Source organism: Mytilus edulis, chromosome 11 (genome assembly GCF_963676685.1).
Source record: "Mytilus edulis chromosome 11, xbMytEdul2.2, whole genome shotgun sequence".
Classification (NCBI taxonomy): domain Eukaryota; kingdom Metazoa; phylum Mollusca; class Bivalvia; order Mytilida; family Mytilidae; genus Mytilus; species Mytilus edulis.
The window spans coordinates 65,604,679-65,619,023 of NC_092354.1; the positions used below are offsets into that span (position 1 = coordinate 65,604,679).

General features: G+C 32.4%; 1 protein-coding gene across 8 annotated transcripts in view; it reads right to left on the minus strand.

Moving 5' to 3' along the window:
* The window catches only part of LOC139496087 (protein prune homolog 2-like), a 101,022-nt gene that overhangs the window by 32,943 nt on the left and 53,734 nt on the right, over positions 1-14,345 (minus strand). For 6 of the 8 annotated variants that reach the window (XM_071284539.1, XM_071284538.1, XM_071284542.1 and 3 more), the window contains 4 exons: positions 12,894-13,052; positions 10,080-11,886; positions 8,083-8,280; positions 445-6,809 (listed from right to left, as the gene is read on the minus strand). In XM_071284539.1, the coding sequence (XP_071140640.1) occupies positions 445-6,809; positions 8,083-8,280; positions 10,080-11,886; positions 12,894-13,052 (8,529 nt within the window). The remainder of the gene's footprint in view (positions 1-444; positions 6,810-8,082; positions 8,281-10,079; positions 11,887-12,893; positions 13,053-14,345) is intronic. The other 2 variants (XM_071284541.1, XM_071284540.1) reach the window with 1 other exon arrangement.

Consider the following 14,345-nt stretch of genomic DNA (forward strand, 5'->3'; position numbering starts at 1 on the left):
TCACAGTCCAGAAATGCAGGTGCTATGGTTTTTGTTTTTAAATCCAATGTTTGGACAACTTTGCAATGAATTAAGTCAATCATATAACAAATTTAACTGAACAATTAAGCCGAAACAATACTCCAAGTTTTATAAAAATGATTCCAAATGCTTTTTCTTGAATTATATATATATATTCTGGTAAAGCAATACAAGGGTGGTGGTTGGTGTTTAAAATCTTTAACAGGGTTGGTGATCAAAGTTAGGGTTGGTTGTGAGGCAGGAAACAGATATATATTTGTCTTGGCCTGAATATAAAAGTTCTGGTTTACAAAAAGCATGCAATAACCGATACAAGCAGGCAAAACTGAAAAATTTATTAAATAATAAAATATAAAATATAGTTCATGCAGTAATAATACAGAAGTGCTTGGGATATAAGCATGCAGGTTTGACGAAACCAACCTTAACAAAAACATCCATGCATGAAAAGTCACCGTTAATTGAACTTAAAGCATTCCCAGTGGTAGGATAGGTACTATTTTCTTCCAAAGGATTTATATCTATACATGCAAGGATTGTGTCAGCCTCAAATACAGTTTCATCAGCTTGGGCGAGAGTTTCATCCGCCTCAGCTATTAATTTTCCTACCTCGTTGTGGGTTTCTTCGATAAAATTATCTGTCACTGAAAATCTCTGTTTAGTATTCTCTGAGTCGCCATCACTAGCGATGCTGATACGCCCAGCACTTGTCATGTAAATTTCCTTAGTTCTTTTTGTCGAATCAATAGCACCATTTTCGTTTGTATTTATTCCATTTTCATCATTAACATGTGTATCTGATTTTTCAATATGTATATTGTTTGATGAATTGTTTGAATTATCTCCCTTTAATTCAACATGTTCAGTTTCTGCACCTGGTATATTTTCATTGCTAATCAATTCTTCATTATGTTTATTCAAATCAGTTTCTTTTTCACTAATTTCATTTCCTTCACCAACAAATTCATTTACTGAATTATTTGAAAATTCTAAATTAATTCCTTTTAATTCACTCTGTACTTCATTTAAACCACCAGCAACTGCACCTAGTGAATTTTTGATGCTCATCTCTTCTTCATCGTGTTTGTTGAAATCTATTTCATTCCTTTGACCAAAAAGTTCATTCGATGAATTGTTGGAAAGTGTTAAATTATCTCCCTTTAATTCGTTATGTACTTGAATGTGATTTTCAGCTTCTTCACCTAGTAAATTTTCATTGCTAATAAATTTTTCATCATGTTTATTCAAATTTGTTTCATTTTCATCAATTTCATTTTCTTCACCAACAAGTTTATTTGATAAATTGTTTGAAAATTCTAAATTATCTCCCTTTAATTCAACATGTTCTTCATTTAAACCTTCAGCTTCTCCCTCTAGTAAATTTCCATTGCTAACAAATTCTTCATCACGTTTATTCAAATCTGAATCATTTTCATCAATTTCATTTCCTTCACCAACAAATTTATTTAAAGAATCATTCGAAAATTCTAAATTATCTCCCTTTAAATCATCATGCACTATTTCAGAACCTTTAGCTACTCCTGCTAGTAAACTTTCGTTGCTAATCAATTCTTCATCATGTTTATTCAAATTAATTTCCTTTTCACTGATTTCATTCCCATTATCAACAACTTCTACCACTTGATTATTCAAATCAGTTTCAGTTTCATTTTCATCAATTTCATTTCCGTCACCAACAAATTCATTTGAAGAATTGTTTGTAAATTCTAAATTGTCTCCCTTTAATTCAACATGCACTATTTCAGAACCTTTAGCTACTCCTACTAGTAAACTTTCGTTGCTAATTAATTCTTCATCATACTTATTCAAATTAATTTCCTTTTCACTGATTTCATTCCCATCATCAACAACTTCTACAACTTGATTATTCAAATCAGTTTCAGTTTCAGTTTCATCAATTTTATTTCCGTCACCAACAAATTCATTTGAAGAATTGTTTGCAAATTCTAAATTGTCTCCCTTTAATTCAACATGTTTTTCATTTAAACCTTCATCTGCTCCACCTAGTAAATTTTCATTGTTAATTACTTCTTTGTCTTTTGTATTCAAATCAGTTTCACTTTCATCAATTTTATTTCCTTCACCAACAAGTTCATTTGATGAAATTTTCGAAAAATCTACATTATTTCCCTTTAATTCATCTTCAGCTACTGTACCTAGTAAGTTTTCGTTGCTAATAAATTCTTTATCATATTTCTTCAAATCAGTTCCTGTTTTATTTTCATCAATTTCTTTTCCTTCACTAACAGGTTCATTTGATGAAATGTTTGAAAAATCCAAATTATCTCCAATTAGTTCACTATGTTCAGATACTCCAGCTAGGAAATCTTCGTTGCTGATAAATTCTTCATCATGTTTATTCAAATCAGTTTCATTTTCATCAATTTCAGTTACTTCAGCATAAAATTCAATATTTTCATTTGCTTTTGTTTCAAAAACATCAGGGTGCAAACCACTAAGCTCCATTTTAATATCAGAAATCATATCAGCTGTAACCTCCCCTTTGATTTCTGAGTTTATCAAATCAGTTATCTCCTCTTTAATGTCTTTAACCTGTTGGTCAGGTGAAAGCACCTGATAGCTACCCTCTGTCGTGGTTGATGTAGGCTCTGAAGATTGACTACTATACATTCCCTGGAGGGATGTGACAAATTCAGTATCGTTGCCCTCTCCCTCACTAGATATATAATCCAAAGTTTCAGCTTTATGATAGGTTGATCGAGCGTCTTGTGTAGAGGCCTCTGACTCATCCTGTAACTTCCCGTAATTATCTGTCTCTCCCTCTGATGATATGTAATCCAGTGATTCCTTTTTTCTATCGCTATAAGGCACAGAATCTTGGGATTGTTCCAGAAAATCGATGTTTTCTGATTTCAAAGGTGACATATTTTCAGCCTCATTTTCAGATGATATTTCAAGAGACTCCATTTTATCTATGTTTTCTATACCAATAGATACTTTATCGGAAATACTACTTTGCTCATTTAGAGCATCTTCTGATTTTAAAGGTAACATATTTTCAGCCTCATTTTCTGATTTTAAGAGTGACAAATTTTCAGCCTCATTTTCAGATGATGTATGATCAACAGACTCCGTTTTATCTCCGTTTTCTATTCCAATAGCAGGTTTATTGAAAATATCACTTAGCTCATCAAATGCGTCCGATTTCAAAGTTAACATATTTTCAGCCTCCTTTTCAGATGATATATAATCAACAGATTCCATTTTATCTATGATACCCTCTCTAAAAACAGGTTTATCTGAATTGTTACTATCTGTAATATCACTTAGTTCATTTAAAGTTTCCCCAGATTCCAAAGGTGACATATTTTCAGCCTCCTTTTCAGATGATATATCAACCGACCCCATTTTATCTATGTTTTCCATTCCAACAGCGGTTTTATCTGAAATATCACTTAGTTCATTAAAAGCATCCTCTGATCTTAAAGATAACAAATTTTCAGCCTCATTCTCTGTTTTTGAGGGTGAAAAATTTTCAGCCTCATTTTCAGATGATATATAATCCACAGACTCCATTCTATCTACGTTTTCTATTCCATTAGCAGGTTTATCAGAAATGTCCTCGTTTAAAGCATAGTTTGTTTTCAAAGGTAACAAATTTTCAGCCTCATTTTCAGATGATATATAATCAACAGACTCCATTTTATCTATGTCTTCCATTCCAACAGCAGTTTTATCTGAAATATCACTAAGTTCATTAAAACCATTCTCTGAACTTAAAGGTAACAAATTTTCAGTCTCATTCTCTGTTTTTAAGGGTAACAAATTTTCAGTTTCATTTTCAAATGATATATCAACTGACTCCATTTTATCTATGTTACCCTCTCCAATAACAAGTTTATCAGAACTATCTGTAATATTACTGAATTCATTAAAAGGTTTGCCTGATTTCAAAGGTGACATATTTTCAGCCTCATTTTCAGATGATATATAACCCACAGACTTCATGTTATCTATGCTTTCCGTTCCAACAGCAGGTTTATCGAAAATATTACTTAGTTCATCAAATGCATTGTCTGATTTCATAGGTGACAAATTCTCAGCCTCATTTTCTGATGATATATCGACAGACTCCGTTTTAAATTCGTTTTCTATTCCAACAGCAGGTTTATCGAAAATATTACTTAGTTCATCAAATGCATTGTCTGATTTCAAAGGTGACAAATTTTCAGGCTCATTTTCTGATGATATATCGACAGACTCCGTTTTATATTCGTTTTCTATTCCAACAGCAGGTTTATCGAAAATATTACTTAGTTCATCAAATGCATTGTCTGATTTCAAAGGTGACAATTTTTCAGCCTCATTTTCTGATGATATATCGACAGACTCCGTTTTATATTCGTTTTCTATTCCAACAGCAGGTTTATCGAAAATATTACTTAGTTCATCAAATGCATTGTCTGATTTCAAAGGTGACAATTTTTCAGCCTCATTTTCTGATGATCTATCGACAGACTCCGTTTTATCTTCGTTTTCTATTCCAACAGCAGGTTTATCGAAAGTACTACTAAGTTCATCAAATGCATTGTCTGATTTCAAAGGTGACAAATTTTCAGGCTCATTTTCTGATGATATATCGACAGACTCCGTTTTATATTCGTTTTCTATTCCAACAGCAGGTTTATCGAAAATATTACTTAGTTCATCAAATGCATTGTCTGATTTCAAAGGTGACAAATTCTCAGCCTCATTTTCTGATGATATTTCAACACACTCCGTTTTATATTCGTTTTCTATTCCAACAGCAGGTTTATCGAAAATATTACTTAGTTCATCAAATGCATTGTCAGATTTCAAAGGTGACAATTTTTCAGCCTCATTTTCTGATGATCTATCGACAGACTCCGTTTTATCTTCGTTTTCTATTCCAACAGCAGGTTTATCGAAAGTACTACTTAGTTCATCAAATGCATTGTCTGATTTCAAAGGTGACAAATTTTCAGCCTCATTTTCTGATGATCTTTCAACAGATTCCATTTTATCCAAGTTTTCCATTCCAATAGCAGGTTTATCAAAAGTACTACTAAGTTCATCAAATGCATTGTCTGATTTCAAAGGTGACAAATTTTCAGCCTCATTTTCAGATGACCTTTCAACAGATTCCATTTTATCCAAGTTTTCCATTCCAATAGCAGGTTTATCAAAAGTACTACTAAGTTCATCAAATGCATTGTCTGATTTCAAAGGTGACAAATTTTCAGCCTCTTTTTCAGATGACATTTCAACAGACTCCATTTTATCTATGTTTTCTATTCCGATAGCAGTTTTATCGAAAATATTACTTAGTTCATCAAACGCATTTTCTGAGTTCAAAGTTGACACATTTTCAACCTCATTTTCAGATGATATATCGACAGACTCCATTTTTTCTATGCTTTCCATTCCAACAGCAGTTTTATCAGAAATATTATGTAGCTCATTAATACCACCTTCTGATTTCAAAGATTCAGCTTGAATCAATTCACTTCCTTCAAAATCTAAAAGTGTTTGATTATTTATCTGGTTTCCCTCATGTTCATCTAAGTTGGAACCAGCAGAAAAATCCAGCAGTGTGTCCGATTGGTTATTGAATGAACTTTGAACCAATTCCTTTTCATTGCCTACATCCATATTTAAATCCCTTGCAAATATTTCCTCCATTTTGTCTGAACTTTCTATTTTTGAATCACTTGACAATTTTGAACTACTAGTGGAAGATAGATAACCATTTGATTCTTGAGTTTCAAAGGATGGCATCTGTCCATTTTTCGCTGACTGAGTAAGAAGTAACAACTCATCTGATTCTAAGCTTGCAGCACCAGAATTTTTATCTATACTTGACCGAGGAGTATCTAAACTTCCTTGATTAGACCATATGACAGTTTGGCCATCTTTACTAGGTATGGACGACACAGTATCAAAACTGGTCTCTCTTGACCATGTGACTCCACTTTCTTCAGTTATATCACTACTGGAATCTGAAACAATATCCTTGGTTACAGTAGTAGTTGCTGTAGTTACAGTTGCTATAGCACCAGATATGACATGTTGGATAAGCTCTGCAGCATATTCATCAATAGCACCATTGGGTTCTTCCAATTTAGGTTCATTGGATTCTACCATCTCGGGTTCGTTGGATTCTTCCATCTTGAGTTCATTGAAATGGTCCATCTCAGATTCATTAGAATCTCCCATCTCATTGGATTCTTTCATCTCAGGTTCATTGGATTCTACCATCTCAGGTTCATAGGAATGGTCCATGTTAGGTTCATTGGATTCCTCCATCTTAGGTTCATTGGGTTCTTCCATCTTAGGTTCATTGGGTTCCTCCATCTTAGGTTCATTGGGTTCTATGATCGCTGGTTCACTTGATTCTTCTGTCTTAGGTTCATTGGATTCCACCATCTTAGGTTCATCCAATTCTTCCATCTTAGGTTCATTGGAGTCTTCCATCATAGGTTCATTCGATACCTCCATCTTAGGTTCATTGGGTTCCTCCATCTTAGGTTCATTGGGTTCCTCCATCTTAAGTTCATTGGGTTCTATGATCTCTGGTTCACTGGATTCTTTCGTCTTAGGTTCATTGGATTCCACCATCTTAGGTTCATCCAATTCTTCCATCTTAGGTTCATTGGAGTCTTCCATCATAGGTTCATTGAAATCTTTCATCTTAGGTTCATCAGATTCCTCCATCTTAGGTTCATTGGAATGGTCCATTGTAGGTTCACTGGATTCCTCCATCTTAGGTTCAGTATCCTCATCCACTACAATAGATAACTTTTATACATTATTCAAACTCTGATATATATAAATATTTTATAACGACATAATAACGTAGTATCAAATATTTCCTGTTGATTTCCTTGTAAAATGAAAATTTAATATTTGCCAATAATTTTACATTTTATAAATACACCAAAAAAGTAGAGGATATTCAATGAGTAAAACATGTTGTGTCTAGATCTATATTATTGTATATTGGAGTCTACATTTCTTACTAAACATTGCTACAGAAAAGAGAGGTTCCAAATAAAATGATATATGAATGCATTCAACTAGTGATCAACAAAATGAAGTATATGTGGTGTAATTTTGTAGATATCTCAGGTGTACAGAATCTAATTGTTATCTTGCCAGTTACCTGATCAACTTTTAAATTTTACAACTGACTTGTTTTATTTTAATTCAAGATGGCAGTCATTTTTGATATATCCTGTCAGCTTTAAGGCCGTACAGTGACCTATAGTTGTTAATTTCTGTGTCATTTTGGTCTCTTGTGGAGAGTTGTCTCATTGGCAATCATACCACATCTTCTTTTTTATATTAAATGTCAATATAGTATTTATGTTTGCCTGGCACAAATTTCTGTAATTTTTTCCATGACATACTATTGTGTTTTTGTCCTTTCTTTGGATTTACTTTATTTACTGAGTGAAGAACATTAATAACAGGTGCCACATGTGGAGCATGATTTGCTTATCAATCCGAAGCACCTGAGATCACCCTTAGTTTTTGGTAGGGTTTGTGTTGCTTAGTCATTAGTTTTCTATGTTGTTTCTTGTGTACTATTATTTGTCTGTTTGTCTTTTCTTTTTTAGCCATGGTGTTGTCAATTTATTTTTGATCTATGAGTTTGAATGTCCCTCAAGATGACTAGTATCCTTCAGACCTCTTTTATGTTGTAATTTTCAATAATGCAGTTATCAGTACTGTGGATTCATTAATATTTGTTGAATACCAATTTTCATAGATTTTGTGGGAACCAGGAACTTAAATGTTAAAGTAATACAAACTTTCTAAAGGAATGTACTGTATGCAAACTTTGCCAAAACCACTAATTCAAATATCCACGATTATGCAAGTTTTCCCTAATCCTTGAAAATTGGTACCAACAAAAATAAATGAATCCACAATAGCATATTGATTTGGATTAATTCTTAATTCAAAATATATTATATGAAACAAATCAGAACAGGTAAAAGAAAATTAAACATATTTTACATTTGTAATTATGAAACACATTTTCAATGACCATACCTTTGTCTGGAGTATGTCGTAAGAGTATTTCCTGTCTAACAGTCTGTGGTTCCTCTCCACTGATCTTACGGAAGCTTATACTCTCTACTATTTCCTTCTCCTCTGATGCCTTCACAAGGTCAAGGTTACCAAGCATTGGGTCCACACTAGACAGGTAATCAGTTTCAACAGGTACTTCCTCAGGTGTAGTAACTGAACCTGTAAATTTTAATAAAATAAATGATATTTCTTCATTTTTTTCCTTAAATTTCTATATCTTACTGAAAAGTCTGATATGAATACAATTCTCTGTTATCCAATAAATAAATTTTCAAGAATGAAATGTTAATGAATACAAGCTTTTACACACAAATGTTTTTCAAATGAGATTAAATAGAAAAAAACAATTGAACCAGAAAATAATGTGATTATAATTTGAACAGGTACATCAAGCATGCCCAAATATACTAGTACGTTACACTCTTACTATTTAAACAAAATACAGTAAAACCCGAGTAAAGTGAACTATTGAAATGCGAAGATGGTGTGTCAGAGACTATACAGTAAAACCTGAGTAAAGTGAACTATTGAAATGCCAAGATGGTGTGTCAGAGACTTTACAGTAAAACCTGAGTAAAGTGAACTATTGAAATGCCAAGATGGTGTGTCAGAGACTTTACAGTAAAACCTGAGTAAAGTGAACTATTGAAATGCCAAGATGGTGTGTCAGAGACTCAGTCCAACAGTCTCTAAAGTAGCTGGACCAAAAAACAATTTGATGATAAGACTTACAGTCAAACTGTAAGTGTTTAACCCCGCCACATTCTGTATTGCAATTCAGTGGTTGTTGTTTGTTGCTGTGTTACGACTTCGTTTTTTGTACATTTGTTTTAACATAAAATAGTCTGTTAGTTCTCATTTCAGGGCTGTTAATAGCTGACTATGCTGTAGCGAATTTGCTCATAGTTCGAGGCCTTAAGGTGACCTATATTTTTTAATTTCTGTGTCATTTGGTCTCTTGTGAAGAGTTGTCTCATTGGCAATCATTACACATCTTCTTTTGTTATAAATAAAAGAAAATTTGGATCATTCACTGATCAACCTTACAAATTATTTATAATTATTTGTCCTTCTGTTTAATCTATGCACATCAGTTAGTAAGACACAGTGTAAAAGCCAACTAAATTCAATAAGTTTGAAGGCCTTTAATGAAATATTTAAGCTATATATTAATAAATTCCACATATCTAAGAGATTTCATGCATGTGCAGTAAACATCAGTGTTTTTTTTTGTATTTTTCATTATACTTCATAATTTTTGTGCTAAAGGAGGCTCGCGGGTATAAGATTTTCAGAAAAAAATTAAACATTTATTTTTCAGTACAAATTTTATTTATTACCTTAAGTAGTTGTTACTTTAATTTATCATATGGTACAAAATCATTCCAAAAAATCAATTCGTGTAGGCCCCAGGTGACTTTTAAAATGTGGATACCTTTGAAAAAGCTTCAAATTATCTCCCTTTGATCCAAGAATGCAATTTTTTGGCATTAAAATTGAAATATCTTTTTTAACTCATCGGTGACCTATATTTTTTATTGTTGTTTTCGAATGAGCTGTACATAAAATAAATAATTGTAAAATTTAAGCAATTTCTGTAATTTAGTTCTTTTTTTATTTCGATATTACTGCTATTTCTCCTATTAGTTCAACAGAAAAAAAGGACATTAACAAAAATGTATGCTTCTTTCGAAGGCAGATTGTGAGTGTAAATGAACAGTGACCCCAATTTTTTATTTCATTTTTCTATTAAGTATAAGGTAAAGTTCATTTATAGAAAAATATAGCGAAATCCTTTAAATAAAAAATTTGATTTAGACCCGCGAGCCCTCTTAAGGAGGTCTTTAGTCTAGAATTATTAATCAGTGCAGCATATTTAATTGATACATATATAATGTGAAAATTGATAAAGACATTTTTATGTAGTCCTCAAAAGAAACATCTTAGAAACAATTTACCTGTAGAAGATGGGGATTCCAGTATTTCCAAATTTTTATTCTCTTTGAAATAAAATTCTTCAGTACTGACAGGTGATGTGGCTGACAATTCCTCCTTTTCAGTTTCATTAGGTATTTCATTCACTGGAAAACTATTTATAGCATTCTCTATCAAATTTTCAGTAAGATTTTGAGCAAATTCATTTATACTCTGATTTAAAACAAGATCCTCAGTTTGCAAATGATCCACATTACCTCCCTTTGATTCAAAATTCTGAAAATTATTGTCATTGTTTGAACCTTTTGCACTGTCTTGTGATGGTTTGCCATCAAAACTTGATAAACTAGAATCAGTTAATCTACTGCCTCCATCAGAAGGTGCATCGAAAAAAGACACCAAAAGATCGTCTGAAGTTGTCTCCTTTTTTACCATTTCCTGAGCAATGCCTACAGCTACAACATTATTGTCTATATCTGTAGGATTTAACATATCTGATGTGTCAAACATCAACAAACCAGAATCAGTTATTTCCTTCACTGCAAGACTATCTTCATCAGCTTCCTGTTGAGCTTCAGAAGCATCATCTTCAATATTTCTCAAAGTCTGATGTAATTTATTTGTGTCTAAAAATGTTTTGTAATTTTTTTCCAGCAATGATAAGTCTCTATAGCTATTATGAGGAGTATATGGGGTCACTTCACCGCTTTCTGAACGTAATCTTACTATGTCATCTTCTTCGTCTAACCTTGACATTTCCATCGATGATCGTTTCTGTTTTATCCTCTGCACCATTTCCATGCTGTTGAAGCTTGGTAGCTGGTGATCCTTAGCATACTGGTCAAAATCTCCATCCATGTAACTGTTTGATGGTGTGTAGGGTACACTATTTGGATCATTTTCCGTACCATCTGCACTAGTACTTTCCGTTGATCTTAACCTGCCTTTTTTCTCTCGTATTTTCTCCAGCATTTCCGCACTATTCAAACTTGGTAACACAAATTCCTTAACATGAGCATGGCCTGTAGAATCTATAAAACTATTTGGTGGTGTTATTGGATAGCTGGCAAAAGCTGAGCCTGGTTCAGAATTATGTGCTGATGAGCCCTGAGAAACACTATTCATGCCCGAGTGTGGGGTTTCAAGTGTTTGTGAACCAAACATTATATCGGCCTCATTAAATTCATCTGTTGCTTGCTCACTATCAATATTGATTTCAGGGATATTACTGGGCAAGTTATTGACAATTATGGGGGTGTTATTTGCAGATGAACTAAAAGGGTCGAATCCTCCAAGTAAATCAACATTTGAAGATGAATCGAATTGACTGGTTTGTTCTGAGGTCCCTACTAGGTCAAAGTTCAAATCTAACTGATTCTGGGAGTCTAATGGCGACTCATTGAGCACATCTGTACTGTTAATTTGAGCATTATTAGTAGTATCTGTTCCTGTGAAAATATCAAATTCATCCACTAAATTCTGGTTAGTACCAGTTTCTGACTGGCTTTGACTAGACTGTTGACCAGCAAAATTCAACAGGTCAAAATTGTCCAATGGCACTGAAGCTGCAAACTGGTTTTGACTAGTTTGATCATCTGAGAGGTTAAAAAGGTCAATACTATCCAATGGTTTTTCAGCACTGTTTAGTCGTTCTTCACAATGACTAATCACATTTTCATATTCATTGACAATAGTTTGAATTATTGGTAGAACAACTTTCCGTGAGGCTCTCACACATCCTTGTTTATAGCAAGTCAGATTTTGTTTATCTGTTGTAACTACAGTAAGTTCCAAGACTGGATCCCTGTTAGCTGATAACTGGTCACATATCTGAAATATACAGAATAAAATGAAAATCAAGAAAAGCTAAAGTGAAGAATAATGAATTCTAGAATAAAGGAATTTGTGTTAAATACAAAAAGAGTAAACTTAATTAACTAGTTTAGTGAAAAGTTTTGTTTTTTAATTCATAAGATGTTCATTTAAATTATTTTTTTTTCAAGCTCATCTGACAAGATGATCATTGTATTTTTTTGTATGTATTTCACCATAATAATCTTAAGTAAATATACTATCCAATTTCTTCGTAAGGGTTATTAACATCTTTTTCTGATAAAATAAAGAATGGAAATTGGGAATGTGTCAAAGAGACAACATTCTGATAAAATAGTGGAATAAGGCCAAATGTCACAAATGAGCATTTTTCTGATATATTTGTCCATGAAATTAGTCTTCTAATCAAACCGTGAATTCATAAAACAATTTGTTACTCCTAACTGTTACACATATTAATATCATATGGAAGCCTGCAAGTCAATGACTAATGTAAGCAGTGAATAATTGTTCACCTTTTGCTCAAAATCCACTTCTGTAGAGTATACAACTATTATTAAGCAATAATTTTCCATCTTAAGTGACTCGACTAAATATTGCTTATTCTCAGTCAAGTAGGTAGAGAACATGAAGACTTAATAAGCCAACATTATTCAAGATTCCTAGAAAAATAGTGATAGAGAGATAATCTATAGTCACTCTTTTAGAGCAAGTTTCTAGACTGCATCTCCTCACAGGACTATCACCCTTCCATCAAATTGAAGTTGAGAAACTCCCTCTCGTTTTCAAGTGAGAGGTTTAACTTAACCAGGTTTAATTCTCCATTTTCTACATTAGAAAATGCCTGTACCAAGTCAGGAATATGATGGTTGTTATCCATTTGTTTGATGTTTTTGAGATTTTAATTTTGCCTACAGACTATCTGTTTTGAATATTCCCGGAGTTTGGTATTTTCGTTATTTCATATTTTTCACAACCATAGAAAATCTATAAGTATCTCTCACCTTTTGTTGTAAAGCCATTTCTGTAGAATATACAGCTATATCTCTGACAGGTTCTCCTTCTGTGACTTGATGGATCATCATTACAATGACCGCTAGCACTGAATGGGACTGGACAAAGCTGGACAAATCTTCCATCAGGTTCTCTCTTGATAAAAAATCCTGTAAATGATAAAGAACATAGAGTTAATGAAAGAAGATAGAGCAGATTAGTCAACAAGACAGCAAATTTGTTTACTGTATAAATGCATTACTATGTGCAAATATGTGCATGTTGTTAGATAGGAATAGTATATGGGGCTGAAATATGGTCAAATCGGTGGGCAACCTTGCAACCTGATGTCTCATTAAAAAAAAAACTGTAACCTTTAGAAATGTTTAAAAATTTGTAAAAGGAATTGCCATAATTTACTCAGCAAAATATTTATATATTCTTACACATATTGATCATGTATGAAATGTTAGATTCATTATAAGATGATAGAACAGTTTTTTTACAGAATTTTATGAAATTAATGTCAAATTTGTCTCAGGAATTTGGAATCACACTTCCTAAAATTTAGTGCCAAGCTTAATGTAAGCATGCTTTATTATGTTATGCATTTTCATATATCCAGTTTATTGAATACTTTTATATTCTTACACATTATGGTCATGGCTAATAATTATTTTTAAGATTTGATATATGAAAAATTCCTGATTTTTACTAGGGAAATATCTGAATGTAGAAATTGTACCTTAGTGATGTATTACAAAATTTGAAAATGGTAGTTTACTCTATTTGAGACTCCTTTTTATCTTTTTAACCATGGTATGAAATTTATTAGTAAAACAATATTTTTTCATCATAAAAAGTAACAAAAGAGGTCAAAGTTCACCATTGGAGAGTAGGTAACATTCATGTTTAATCCATTAATTCAGTACTTTAAGTTCAATATCCAATGGCAGCACACCTCACAATATCTCTGTGTTCATGGGTTTATATAGTAACTGTTTCTGGTGGAGATTTGGTTATGGGGTATATACTCTTCAAAACTAATGCAAATACTCTTTAATCATTATTCCATTAAACTTAAATTATTGCAAGATATAAATAAAATATACTCAAAATACAATTTTTTACTGTTATCTTAAAATCATCTTTGTTAACATATGAATATAAAGAATATATTCGTTTCTGACCAAAACAGGGGAGATAATCCAGCATTTACCTGTATCAATCAATACAAGTATTACTATAAAAATACTGGTTTTACTTTTCATGTTTAATCAAGATTAGGGCAAAAGTTATCTTTTTGTCTGGTCAGATATCTTGTTTTAATAGTTTATAATAACAATGTAATTGTATAAAGATAGTTTAAACATCCATTGTTAAAAAACGAAAGGTGAATTTCCTGACACACAGATACTTAAAAGTATTTAATGGGGTGCTTTTTTTACTAACAATGCAATTCT